The sequence below is a fragment of the Centroberyx affinis genome, unplaced genomic scaffold, assembly GCF_046629955.1.
Source record: "Centroberyx affinis isolate AG114_WGS23_722 - 3 ecotype Tasmania unplaced genomic scaffold, CSIRO-AGI_Caff_v1 ptg004441l_1, whole genome shotgun sequence".
NCBI lineage: Eukaryota > Metazoa > Chordata > Actinopteri > Beryciformes > Berycidae > Centroberyx > Centroberyx affinis.
This window is the reverse complement of record NW_027282112.1, coordinates 41,732-54,373: the sequence shown is the minus strand read 5'-3', so window position 1 is coordinate 54,373 and position 12,642 is coordinate 41,732. Positions and strand designations below refer to the sequence as shown.

General features: G+C 45.0%; 1 protein-coding gene across 1 annotated transcript in view; it reads right to left on the bottom strand.

The window, feature by feature from the left end:
* The window catches only part of helz (helicase with zinc finger), a 67,278-nt gene that overhangs the window by 24,783 nt on the left and 29,853 nt on the right, over nucleotides 1-12,642 (bottom strand). Inside the window, exons 20-24 of the mRNA XM_071544052.1 lie at nucleotides 9,975-10,093; nucleotides 8,514-8,659; nucleotides 8,059-8,206; nucleotides 5,752-5,935; nucleotides 4,724-4,952 (exon numbers count right to left, since the gene is read on the bottom strand). Coding sequence (XP_071400153.1) covers nucleotides 4,724-4,952; nucleotides 5,752-5,935; nucleotides 8,059-8,206; nucleotides 8,514-8,659; nucleotides 9,975-10,093 — 826 coding nt within the window. The remainder of the gene's footprint in view (nucleotides 1-4,723; nucleotides 4,953-5,751; nucleotides 5,936-8,058; nucleotides 8,207-8,513; nucleotides 8,660-9,974; nucleotides 10,094-12,642) is intronic.

Here is a 12,642-nt window from a genome sequence, read left to right as displayed (position 1 = left end):
ATATCTCTAATTTGTGTTAGGGAATCCTGGTCGGCCTCCTATGGATACGTACGAGCCGGGGCTGAGTGGGAAAAAAACAGACTAGCGAGATACACCAATGGGCTCTGCTCTTAGAATCCCATTCTTTAAATTGCTGGTAAAAAAACAACGGTATTTTGTATATTTGTTAGCTTGTTATGATATTGGCTGTGTCAGCTTTTGCACAGCATTTCCACGATCAGGAAACTATAAAATTACAAGAATCAATACACTTATACTTACAGTTATGCTAAAAGACACATAGAAAAACTAGTAGCAATGCTAGCCAGTCACCAGTTAAAAACGTAGTCAACTTCCAGTGGGAAATTAAATTAGGCATCAGGAAGTCATTATTTCTCAGTAACTGTTTATGATTTGTTTGTTTCTCTTGTGTGAATTATATTAACTGTGTCCTTGAAAAGCACTCCGTGACATAATTGTTTTGCTATTCAGTCAAGAACACTCTCGTCCTGAAGATTAAGCCATTATGGTGTGAACGGTTGCATAGTTGTTTTTGGCGGTACAGGCTCTGCTCTGTAGGTTTCTCCTCATATGAATCCACACAGCATGCTAAAGATTCAGCGGGGGGCACAATCAGCTCTCCCGGGGGTTTACAGAACAGAAGCCAGCACAAACACATCATATCGCATATCCATAATTTCAAGAGACAAGCCTACAGAAACATACCGTTGTAAGTATATTGATTAACAAGGAACCAGACAGGAGGGGGATGGGGCTGGTGGAGGAGTAAGCAGCAGAACAGCAACAGCAGAGTGGCAGGTGGGAACCGGATGAATGAGGATCTGACAGATTAAATGGACCGCCATGTTTGAAGTGCCGTGATTGGTGTTTGTTTGGATCAGCTGACGATCAACTGATGTGGCGCGCATGACTTGCGTGTCCTGCCTGAACGAATGCGATGCTTCGTTAAGCGTCCCATCGATAAATGTGACTTGATTGTTAGTCCAACAATTTAGCAGATTAGTTAGCGGTAATGCCGTGACTGGTTTTGCCTTTCAGACTTTGAGGAATGACATGTTCAAAGGAACCTGTCTCCGTCTTTCTGGCTCTGTTTATCTATGAGCCTTGCCAGCTCTCTCTCTGATCTTTTACTGACAGTGAAGGTACACTATCTAAAACAAGCACAGATCCTATACTGGCCCACGGCGCGTGTTGAATTTAGTTCAATTCAATGCAAATGTTAAAGTTCGTAGGGCAGCAGAAGATGTTTTCAAGTTACTGTATGCAAATCCAAGTTTCATTTTTTTTTTTTTAGCTTCACTCTATCTTTAGGCTAGATAAATCCATCCTGATATTTGTCTTTTTAGATGCACAAGCTGACATGACTAATCTATCTTGTTATGGTCAGTACTGGTGTTCTTAACCTTTATCTTTGCTTTCAGTTTTAATTATAAATGCTCATTGGAACCTATTGTGCTCAATTGGTTTGCACACAATTATCCATAACATCTTGCACATATTGAACAATAAGCCCTGTAATATGGTGAGTCCATCATGAATAATGTGGAGATTCCTTAATTATATAAAGCATACCATCTTGAGGTGGAATATCTGTTGTTCCCCTGTGTTTTGCTTATTGGCTACTGTTGACTACAGCTAATAGTCTGCATTAAATAGGCAACAAAAAACATAAAGAAGCAAAGATGTGACAACCAATTACTATGCTATTCTATGAGCGGGGCACAGGATAATCTGCCCCCAACCAGACAGGAGGACACTGAAAGAACTGCATTATGACTCAAGTGGCATTTGCCAACTTCCAGACACAAGGCTGTGTGTGTGTGTGTGTGTGTGTGTGTGTGTGTGTGTGTGTGTGTGTGTGTGTGTGTGTTCATTCTAATTGATCTGCAGTGACTTGTGAGGGCTATTTTTGCTCCTGGGGAATTAATCAGCCTTCAATAAGGGAGCCTGAGAGTGTCCCCCTAAGGCGAGATCACCCACACCCTACACACACACACACACACACCACATGCACAAACATACATACACACACATCATAATGTGTGTGTGTGCATTTGTATGAAATAAATGTCTGCAGTATGGAATTATTTTAAATTGTAGACAGAAAGCAGCCCAACAGCTATGTGTCATGTTTGCAGTACAAGTAATTAAAGGGGCAGCAGCAATAGAGCTGCTTTCAATATTACTGTAGACTAATGGAAAGGTATTTATTTTTATATTTTAGTTTTTGAACTCAGTAACAATGACAAAGACTATCCATTTTCAAAGGCTATAAATGCTGCTAGTCTGATTTCGACAAAACTGGGGATGATGACATGTTTACTGTTGCCTGTCATTTGGCTTCTCAACGATTCTTCCCCGTCTGTATGATTACATGAACACAAGATATTCACCAATATAGTTTTTCTCAAAAACTGGGATATGGATTCATTTTGACCACCAAAGCATGTACTGTAGCAATTCTGGCAAATGCAAGGAACGCGACAATCCTTGTTTAGTGTAATGGTTTTTCTAGTTTTCTTTTACTCCAGAGCACATCTGGGAACCGGCTTGACTCCCCACAATGAGACATCACATTTCACTGTCAACATAGCTTGCTGGAATTAATCGTGAAGCTGTTGATTTGTAAGCTGCATTAGGTTTGATGAGGGACCACCACGTATGGCAGCAGACACCACAGCTCCGCATGCGTCTAATCGCAACAGCAAGACGGGCCCACGACTACGAGTCGAATGGAGTTCTGGATATGTTCATTTGGAAGAGGAGGGGAGTTTCAGAAACTTGTTAAGCCGTTTCTGCTGTGTAATGGTTTCTAGTGCTGTTCATCGACAAGCATGAGGTGGTCTGAAGAGACCCGGGGGATGATGTCACAAGATACTGAAGCTCCTTCTCTGTGTCTCTTATCTCATCTTCTCAAGTTGATCAAACTTAGCACGCATCAAATGTGCATTAATGTGCTCCCTGCCTACTCTAAAAAAGTGAGTTAACACAGTATATTTGACAATGATATATGTTAAAATAATCTGACGTAGGTTATGTTTAAAGGGGCATTTCATCACAGTACTATTTTGTTCAAGTAAATATGACTAAGGTCTTTAGTTCATTTGTTTGAACTGTTTTTACTTCAACTTCTATAGCTTAATTACTTGAAAACCAGATTTTTCCAACCATATCCCATGCTGAACCCTAGTTCAGTGGACTGTGGAAGACATCAACTAAATGGACAATTACATAACTTGAATGAACAGCTTTGGATTTTTTAAGTGTTTCTTAAGGTTACAAATAAAAGATATCGCAGGCCTGGCGGCTCAAGACAACGTGCCCAGTAGCAGGCTTTTCCATACACGGTTAAACAACAAAACCGCATCCGTGCCTCCTCCTGGGATTATTAGAGCCCCATATACCTAGGTGGCAGGCCTGACCAAAGCATGTGACGCGCCGTCTTGCCGGCACTGCCTCGGTTCTCTCCGGGAGGTCGGCCTCGGTCGGCGTTAAGCAAACAATAACGCATCCCTTTTAGACGCATCAGTTTAATTGCTCTGTCTCCGCGGGCTGACATTTCCAAACAACCTGACATGATGCCACAACTGGCTGAGGCAAAACAGACAGTTGCCATGGAGATGGGGGGGGGGGGTCCCTGTTGGAGGGAATGGGAGTTTCAGCTGGAATAGAGAAAGAGGACCTATGTGGAAGCACATGAAAAGCAAAGGATCCTGGGAGGCAGCAGCCAATAACGTTTCCCCTCATGGCTGTTGGCATGGACGTTGGCAACCCCCCAATTCAATATATGGAGGAAGATGAACAAGTGATTAACTCCTGAGCTCAACACACTGGTCGTAACTCGACTGATTGCATTTGATAAACTTGGCTTAATTGTGCCTCTGGGCTGTATTATGTCATCAAAAGTTGACATGTGGGGGGTGTGGGCGTGCAATTGATTGTGTATGAAAGAGCATGTTAAGCTAGGCAGGGAGACGCACAAAATATGCTAAAATAAACACTCACTTCACGGTAACTGAAAAGCATGAATCGGGGATTCATTAGCTGAGTTCATTTTGTATGCATATATATCTTATTATACCTAGAGAATTAAAAAAAGATAAATGGGCCTTTTCCGGAAAAGTTTTAATTAAGTCTGATGACTATCAAGGTCAATTAACTTGCAATTTTATCAGCGCAGGAAGTGGATTTTCCACAAAATTAGAAAAAACTTTTCTCCCCTACAAAAAGTCTCCATTCTCTCTTATAAGGAAGTATTTGAGAATAGATAATCAATAACTAATGAGCTATAGTTTAAATTTACTTGATTGAATCCAACTAATTTCTATACACCTTCAACCAGCAGCACCCTTCTCAGCTTTTCCTTTACCAAGTTCATACACTTTATGGCAAAGAGAAAGTTAGCAGAAAAGGAATGATAATAACAAAAGGAACGACAGAAGAAGGGAAAAAATCTTTGTTTCTAGGCCTTACGGTTCAGGAGTTATTGGCCAAACCGCTATGTTGCTTGTTATAGCGCCACCATCTGGCTGATCAGTTTTTTTTTGTGGTGGTAGGGCAAATTTGAAACCTATGCACCAAATTTGCTGACTCTAGGACTTGTGCTCTCTTAGGTACACATCAGTCTAAGGAAGAAAAAGAAGAAGAATCCTAACAAAAACAACGGGGTTCCAGCACCTGCAGCGCTTTGGACCCCTAATAAACAAACTCTAATCTTGTTTACCTGCAGCGCCCGACGGAGCACAGCGCGATGGGGTCTCCCACCACAGCCACCAGGGACTGGGCTCGGGTGATGGCCGTGTTGAGCAGCTTGTAGTTGGACAGGAAGCCGTAGTCCAGGTCCTCCGTCGAGTCCTCCACCAGCTGCTCTTTGCGCTTGATGGCCGTCTGCTTGTGCTTGCAGGTGTGCCGCGTCCGCACCGTGCTCAGGAACAGCACCCGGAACTGTTTACCTGGAGACGGATGTTGGAGACCCTTATATAAGCCGGCAACAACTCATTGATTTTTCACCCTCATTTTCAATAGTCTTGTTTTGAGAGACGACTGTGAATACAAGAAAATGCGTTCTGCGGGGGGGAAAAAAAAAACAGAACAAAAGAAACATACGAAATCAAGTAGGGGCCATCTTCCAAACTTGAATTTAACTTTTCCATTTTCGCTCATTTAGAAACACGGGGGGAGGAACAGGAAGGCTCGACTTTATTAAATAACACCCAAGGAGCTATTAAGGGCTATTAGCGTTAAGTGCTGCAATCATTTGATTCATAGTTGACTCATTTGACTCTTTCAGCCATAAGCTCGCTATGAAAGCTAAACTCCAAAGCTACAAAAACGCCTCATAAACCGATGGGTAAAACTCACTAAATAGAAAAGGATGAGTCGTAACGTAATGCTTTTTGTCTTCTCTACGCTGGACTCCGGGGGCTGTTGGTGGACCACGAAGCCACACATCATCCATCTGTGTGTTGAATTCAGAATCTAAGCACTAACTGGAGAGCAGTTTGCCCCTGTGTGTGTGTGTGTGTGCGTGCGTTACGTGTGTGCGATTAACGAGGGAGTTAACGAGCTGTGGAAAGCAGCTGGATGCAATGCCACTGGGAGCGACTACTGGAGCAGAGGAGGAGAGAAAACCTGAAACGCACTTCTTTTTATACCGGGGGGGGTGGGGCCTGACCGATGTGATTTTTTGTGGGTGTGATATCCGATACCGAGAAATGCCGATGGCTAATCTAACGCTTTTTCCCCTCTCACCTTGGACGTTGAGCACCCGCTCCACGCTGACCTCGTGCATCCTCTTCTTCCGGAGCTCGGCGCGGATGCGGAACACCTGGTCGGCGTAGGGCGACACCACGCCGATGCTGCCCTCGTCCAGCTTGCCCCAGGCCACCGGCCACTTCTTGCGCATCTCCTCCACTCGCTCCACGATCTCGAACACCTGGGGGGGGGGGGGGGGGGGCGGAGGAGCGGGGAGAGGGGGTCACAGTGAGACTTAAATATGTAGAAATCCTAATGAAAATCAGCCTGTGTGTTACATTTTCCCACTTGATAGTAGGGCTGGGCGATATGGACCAAAAATCGTATCTCGGTATTTTTAGGCTGAATGGCGATACACGATATATATCTCGGTATTTTCTACAAAGTGGGCTAAATGTTCAGTTGTAAGTCAAAGCCACATGTGAGATGTCACAAGCACTTTTATTAAAACAAGACTGTGATCAAAATAAAATGCAAAGACAGGGTTTCCTTCCCCGTTTTAGAACAGTCTGGTAAGTTCAGAAAATGACATCACTTTACTGTAATGCAGCCTTTAAAACCAGGAAAACACACTTATGCCATATCACGATATTACGATATCCAAAATCTAAGACGATATCTAGTTTCATATCACGATATCGATATAATATTGATATATCGCCCAGCCCTACTTGATAGGAAAGCAATTTGCTCTGTAGCTTGCCATGTCCAACTGCATCACAATCACAATGACACGGCTTGATTAAGTTTCAATCAGTTCCTAGGTGTGCTTTGGTGTGTCACAGAGGTACCTTTGTGCTTCATGGGAGTGTGTGAAAGTGTTAACACTGGCCTAGATATCAGTTATTAAAACCAGTGGTTGATATTTTGAATCCCTATTGTTGTGTTCTTTTTGTCAGCTGAGTTGTTTTCCCATTTCTCTTCAAAAGGTTTAGCCTCCTGACGGGGACTTTGAACTGTCATGGAGCTATTGTCTTCCGCTCCAAGCTAAGCCCATCAAAGAGGCTTCCGGCAGACAAACAAATGGACACACTTTTCTTCCGAGGCGTTTTTTAATTCCGCCGGCTTATGATAATGTTGCTAACATTTTGACACGGGTTGCCGAATCAGAGGGGGGGGTGAGGTAATTCGTCTGGCACCGCTGACAGTTTGGGAACGAAAGCGAAAAAGCAGCCACGGTTTAATTGGTTGGGATCTGTCAGCCGGGGGTGGGGGGTGGGGGGTGGGGTTAGGGGTCAGGCACGGCCGATGACCACGACCGAGTGGAACCGGAGAGGAACCAATCAGGGGCTGGGCCTGTCAGTGAATCATGCATCATAGGTGTCAAATGCAGCCCTTAGATGGTCTCCTAATTGAGTGTATGGGTTTCATCTTCAATTATGATAGTGACTGAGGCTAAATAAACAGCGCTGCTCGGTTTTGGATGATCATAATTCAGACTTCAGACGTCAACCAAACTCAACTGAATGAACTAAATTGAATTCCATTTCCTTATTACAAAGAAGAAATATTTAAGGCAACGCTAGATGAATGTAGTGTTAATAAAAACCTGTTGCAAATATACTATTCTTGACTCAAAGATGCAATAACCTAAACTCAAGCTTACAGGTTCAATTCCTCTTGAAAGAGAGTACTGGTGCCATTTAGAGTTGTAGCCCATTCACTACTGTCCATGTCTAGTTAACATTTCCCCACACATTTTGCAACGGACGCCACATGTAATTAGATTTTTTTCACATTTTCACAGTTTTCTGGTGTCAAACCTAGCTTGAAATTAACTGCTGTCCCAGCTGACAGACGCCCTAAACAAAAACACACGAATGTGACAATAAAGTTAGTAAGGCGACATGTTTATTTTTTTCCTGGTGGACACTTCCATTTCTTCTGGTAGCTGTCTGGTGATTAACGGCAAGCAGAGCGTAACGTAATACACGCGCCGATTGAAAACACTAACGAACAAACAGAAATTTTGACAAAACCAAATTAAGGCTTCGATGTTTACTGTGATGGATTATGAAGCTCGGGCAATTTTCGAGTCTGTGGAAGTTGTTTTTCATATGGTGCAAAAAGAAATGGCAGCAAATGGCCTCCTCTCTCCAACTGTGCTGACTGTGTGCAGACAAACCAGGAAGAACGGAACGGAGAGAGGCAACCAAGATGATTGGCACAAACTTCAAACAACACTGGTGTTATCTTTTAACCTCTGGCTGTGCACCCGTTCTTCTTTCAAGCACGGGGGGGGGGGGGGAGTGCTAAATCCCGGTTGCCTTATGTAAATGAGGGGAAGATTCCTTTAATCGGTACCTCGGCGTTGTTGTAGTAGGCAGTGCTGTTCTTCTCCTGGACGTCCTCTCCTCTGGCCGTGAAGAAGGTCAGAGGGTAGAAGTCCTTGTGGGAGGGCTGCTTCCCGCTCGCCATCAGCTTCCCATCATAAAACAACTCTGACGTGTAGCTGGGGGAGGAAGAGGTTGGACGAGGAAGGGGAGCAGAGAAAGAAGCGGGGTGGGCAAGAGGATGAGGGAGCAGGAAGAGAGTGGAGAATGTTGGTGAAATGATATTTACCAGAACTTTGAAATCATTTAAACCTCTGGAGAACTGATAAACCTCGACTTTTGAGTATCATCTCTCTACACAGTAACTGTTTCTCTCTCTCTCCTCCTTTCATGTGCACCTTCTCCACGAGCTCTTCTCCTTCACCTAACTTTGCCTCTCTCCTCTGCCTCTAGGCCCCTCCCCCCTCCCACGCCTCCCACACCTACTTGATGATAGCTTCGTGGGAGCGGTAGTTCTCGCAGAGCAGGATGCGGCAGGGGAACTCGGGCGGGTAGTGCTCGTACAGGCGGTCCAGCAGCGACACGTGCAGGTTGCGCTCCCGCGCGAACTCGCTGTACACGAACGGACTGAGCTGCGGGTTGAGAGAGAGAGAGAGAGAGAGAGAGAAAGAGAAAGAGAGAGAGAAAGAGGGAGAGAGAGAGACAGATGAACAGCCGTTCTCTCACATTATTCTCCCTTTGAGTACCACTTGATTTCTCTCATCTTGAAAGTGAAACAAAAAGGCTGAAAAGGTTTATTGTGTTTGAGTGAATCAAGTATCAAGTCACTGACACCAACACTTGAAATACTCAAAAGCCGTTTCAATATGTATTTTGCTTTTGTCAGACATTAGCGAGCATGATATATGGCCACCATTTCACACTTATCACATGGTCCAAGTGTCCTTTGCACACCCGCCCACCCACGCAGTCTCAATTACCTTTTCCCTTTTGACTATTTCTGTGCACTTGACGGCATTTTATATTTAGTTTGAATCCTAATTTGAGCTCGCCAGTGGGAAAGGGTCAGCCAGCTTTAATGAGGCCCCACACAGTCAATAAGAAAGCAGACGGTCAATAGAGGCCTTGGCCCTCATTCACTATTCAACAGCTTCTTCCGACCGCTCAATGGAGAAGATAAACCATTACAGGGAGAGCAGACAGGAGAGACTGAGGGGGGAAAGGGACAAAGAAAAGAAGCTCTCCCTCCTTGGGCCACGGAGTGACTGGGAGCAGATGCAGGGAGGGAGAGAAAGAGCCTGAGACAGACAGATAGACAGGCTGGAGATTGTGTTGTTAATTCCCTTTTCTTTCTTTTTTTTTAGCTTTTCTCCTAGAAACAGCGGGGAGAGACGAAGTAATTAAAACAATTATTGCATGGCAGACTCCTGTCTCGTCTTTATCCGCTGGCCGTTGGTAATCCTGCTCAGACCGGGGGGGGGGGGGAAACGCGGGGAAGGAGGAAAATAAGGCTTTCATTCGGAGTGTCGGCTTAGAAAGCTTGACTGACGTTGAGTTTATGTTTGTTATCTGTGGCTGGAGCGTTCTCGAAAAGGCGGGAGCTCTGCCGCCGCTGTCGTCCGTTCTTTTGTGCCAGAGGTAAGGTAAGAATGGGGTCTAATCCGCGGGTAAGTGCAAAATGGAGTTGCTGCTTTTACTTGATGTCACAGCTAGTATCTGCGGCCATGTTGAGTCTGTCCTGCCAAGTGGTCGGTTCGGTTCAATTTGGGACACAAGCGAAAGTCTGCAAGCCTTTGACAGAGTGAACTAAAGACCCCGCAAGGCTCTTTCATACAATCTGATGATTCTTGAATAAGGAGAGAATACTAAGGAAGCCCTGACAGAATCAATAATGTCAATTAAGTCTCAACTGAACCGATGCTTTAGCTAAGCTTTGGGGGTTCTTACCTGCATGTGGTCCCCGGCCAGCACGATGCGGGTGGTCTTGCTAGCCAGAGCGAAAGGCATGATGGTTTCACACTCCATGGCCTGGGCCGCCTCATCCAATAGGATGTGAGTGAACAGGCCTGCAAAAACAGAAACCAACATCAGGTCAGTGAATATGACTTTAAATCAATGCAGAATGTATGCAACTTTACTGCCCCGAAAAGTGTACGCTTGACTTGACTCCGAAGCTGGAATCCAATATCAAGCTCATGCAAATGATCAGACTAAAGCCTAGGTCACACTACCCGATTCTGTCATTCAAAAACATTTTCCCATTCAATCAAACAGATAATCTTTCTTTATGAGGTTTTGTTATTGATGTCTATATTATTAATGGCTTCCATGTCAACTCACAATTCGAGTTTGCCTATAGGTAGAAAGGGGGGTTGAAAAATACCACATTAAATCACCTTAATTAAAAGCACAAGGTTATGATGGCGATTCATACTGGCACATCAATGAACATTATTTTGCTCGCCGAGAGCATTAAGACCTTGCGCCTGTCAATCCTGCACCTTCCTCTCAATCTCTCCCTCTCTCTTTTCTCTCTTCCTCTTGCAACCAGCCCCCGCGCACCAAAGCCAGGGTTTTTTTTTGTGGACGTTTTTTTTTTTTTTTGAAAGGGCTGGAACAGTAGCATAACCCTGATTTAAAAAAGCTCAAACGGCGCTCGGCTGGTACGAGGGGATGGGGATGAAACGGCATGGCAAATGAGCGCCGGAGCGGAGGAGCTGCGAGGGGAGAGAGAGAGAGGGAGAGAGGGAGAGAGGGAGAGAGGGAGAGAGAGAGAGAGAGAGAGAGAGAGAGAGAGAGAGAGAGAGAGAGAGAGAGAGAGAGAGAGAGAGAGAGAGAGAGAGAGAGAGAGAGAGAGAGAGAGAGAGAGAGAGAGGTTGAATAACAACCAGCCGAACAGCCTCTGAAGCCCCCAACACCATTTCCACAGCAAACGTATGCGCAGATATGAAATGTGACGGTTGGAGGGAAAGGAGAAAAAAAAAAAGGCAGGGCTGTCAAAAAGTAAACAAACAGCACAAACACGGGCTGGCGAGGAAAAGAGGTGGAGCGCAACATTCTCTCCTTCGCATCTGCCTTTGAACAGATGCCTGCAACATGTATTGACTTTTCCCCAACTATAAAGCCTCAAACCAGTGTTCCCTCATAGCTGTGTGTGCACCACATTGAGGGGATATGGTCCTGATAAAAAGGGATATTGTTCTACATATACATATTTCACGCCCTTTTTTTCCCCCTTTAAAAATCAGAGCCACAAGTCATGAACTGAGCTCCGATTTTCATTTTCAAAGCGTCTTTAACTCTCTTTGGGCAAATCAGAACGGTGAGGACTGAACCCAGATGATGTTTTTTAATTAAAATGAGAGGAAAATTGTTGGACATGAAAAAAAAAAACAAAAGTAGAGCGCAACACGCGTACTTAAAAAAATCAAGCGCTTGGGTAATGAAAAGTGTGTAATGCAGGGTGAAAGCCCAAGCTGCTCACGTTGGCTCAGAACAGTGATATGTTTGAGTTGGTTTATGGCACTGACATATTAGAGGGAACATCACTTGGTACTATATCTTTAAAAAAAAAAATCTGTGTAAGGTGTGTAAGCCTGCTTTTTTTTCCCCTATGTTTTTTCTGTTTTCTGTTTTTTCTGTCACTGCATAGAATATGAATTACTCCACAATGCAGTTGAGGGACTTGACATCATGTAAATGCGCTGTATGTTCAAGCCCCTTATGTCACATGGTGAATTATTGAAGCCAGGCACTTTTGCTGACCTCTCCCATACATCGTAGCCTATAGCAGAGCCTACCCGCTGTTTTACTTCGATCCTAATGAATACGCAACGGCCGAATAATGCTCAGAAATGATGTACACGGGTCATTACAAATGGGAATGTTTCCCCGGGCAGGGAAATAGAGATTAGGGGGGGAGAGGGGGGAGGGGGGCGAAGAGATGGTCTTTATGAGCGCGAGCAGACAGACAGAGAGGCGGACGTGAAGGAACGTGGCGCTTAATGGTTCACCGGGGACCGAGCCGGGGCCGCCTTGGGGGCCCTTTCTACGAACCAGAGGTCCAAATTACATTTCTGTGGCTGCTATCCGTCATTGGGGCTAATGATGATGGTGGAATTTGGACGGAGCGGCGGCGGGAGGTAGAGAGGAGGAGGGGAGGGATAATAAGCAGAGGTGAAAGAGATCAGAGAGGGAGGGGTGTTGGGGGGGGGAGTGATTTGGAGGCGGGGAGACAAATTATTTAATGGTTTAAAAAGGCAGTTTCTTCATATCGTACACCCAGACTCTCACATTCCCCCCTTCTCTCGTCTCTTTTTACCCATTTTCACGCCACAATAGTGACCTGGGAGTCCAGAGTCAGTGTGAAAAGCTCGATCCAGGTAAGTCAACCCTATAAAACCACCTCGGTCGAGATCCGCTCCGTCGCGGGACTTTCGGGGGACATTCATACCTATGGAAAGGAAGGGCTGGGAATCCAACCTGGGACAGTTCTGACCACTGAGCCACCGTACCATCCTAGGTCATGTGTGAAAGGGGTGTTACAGTCTCTCCGCCACACACACACACACACACTTCCACACCTTCCAGATCCCATATCTAGGCCGTAAAGAAA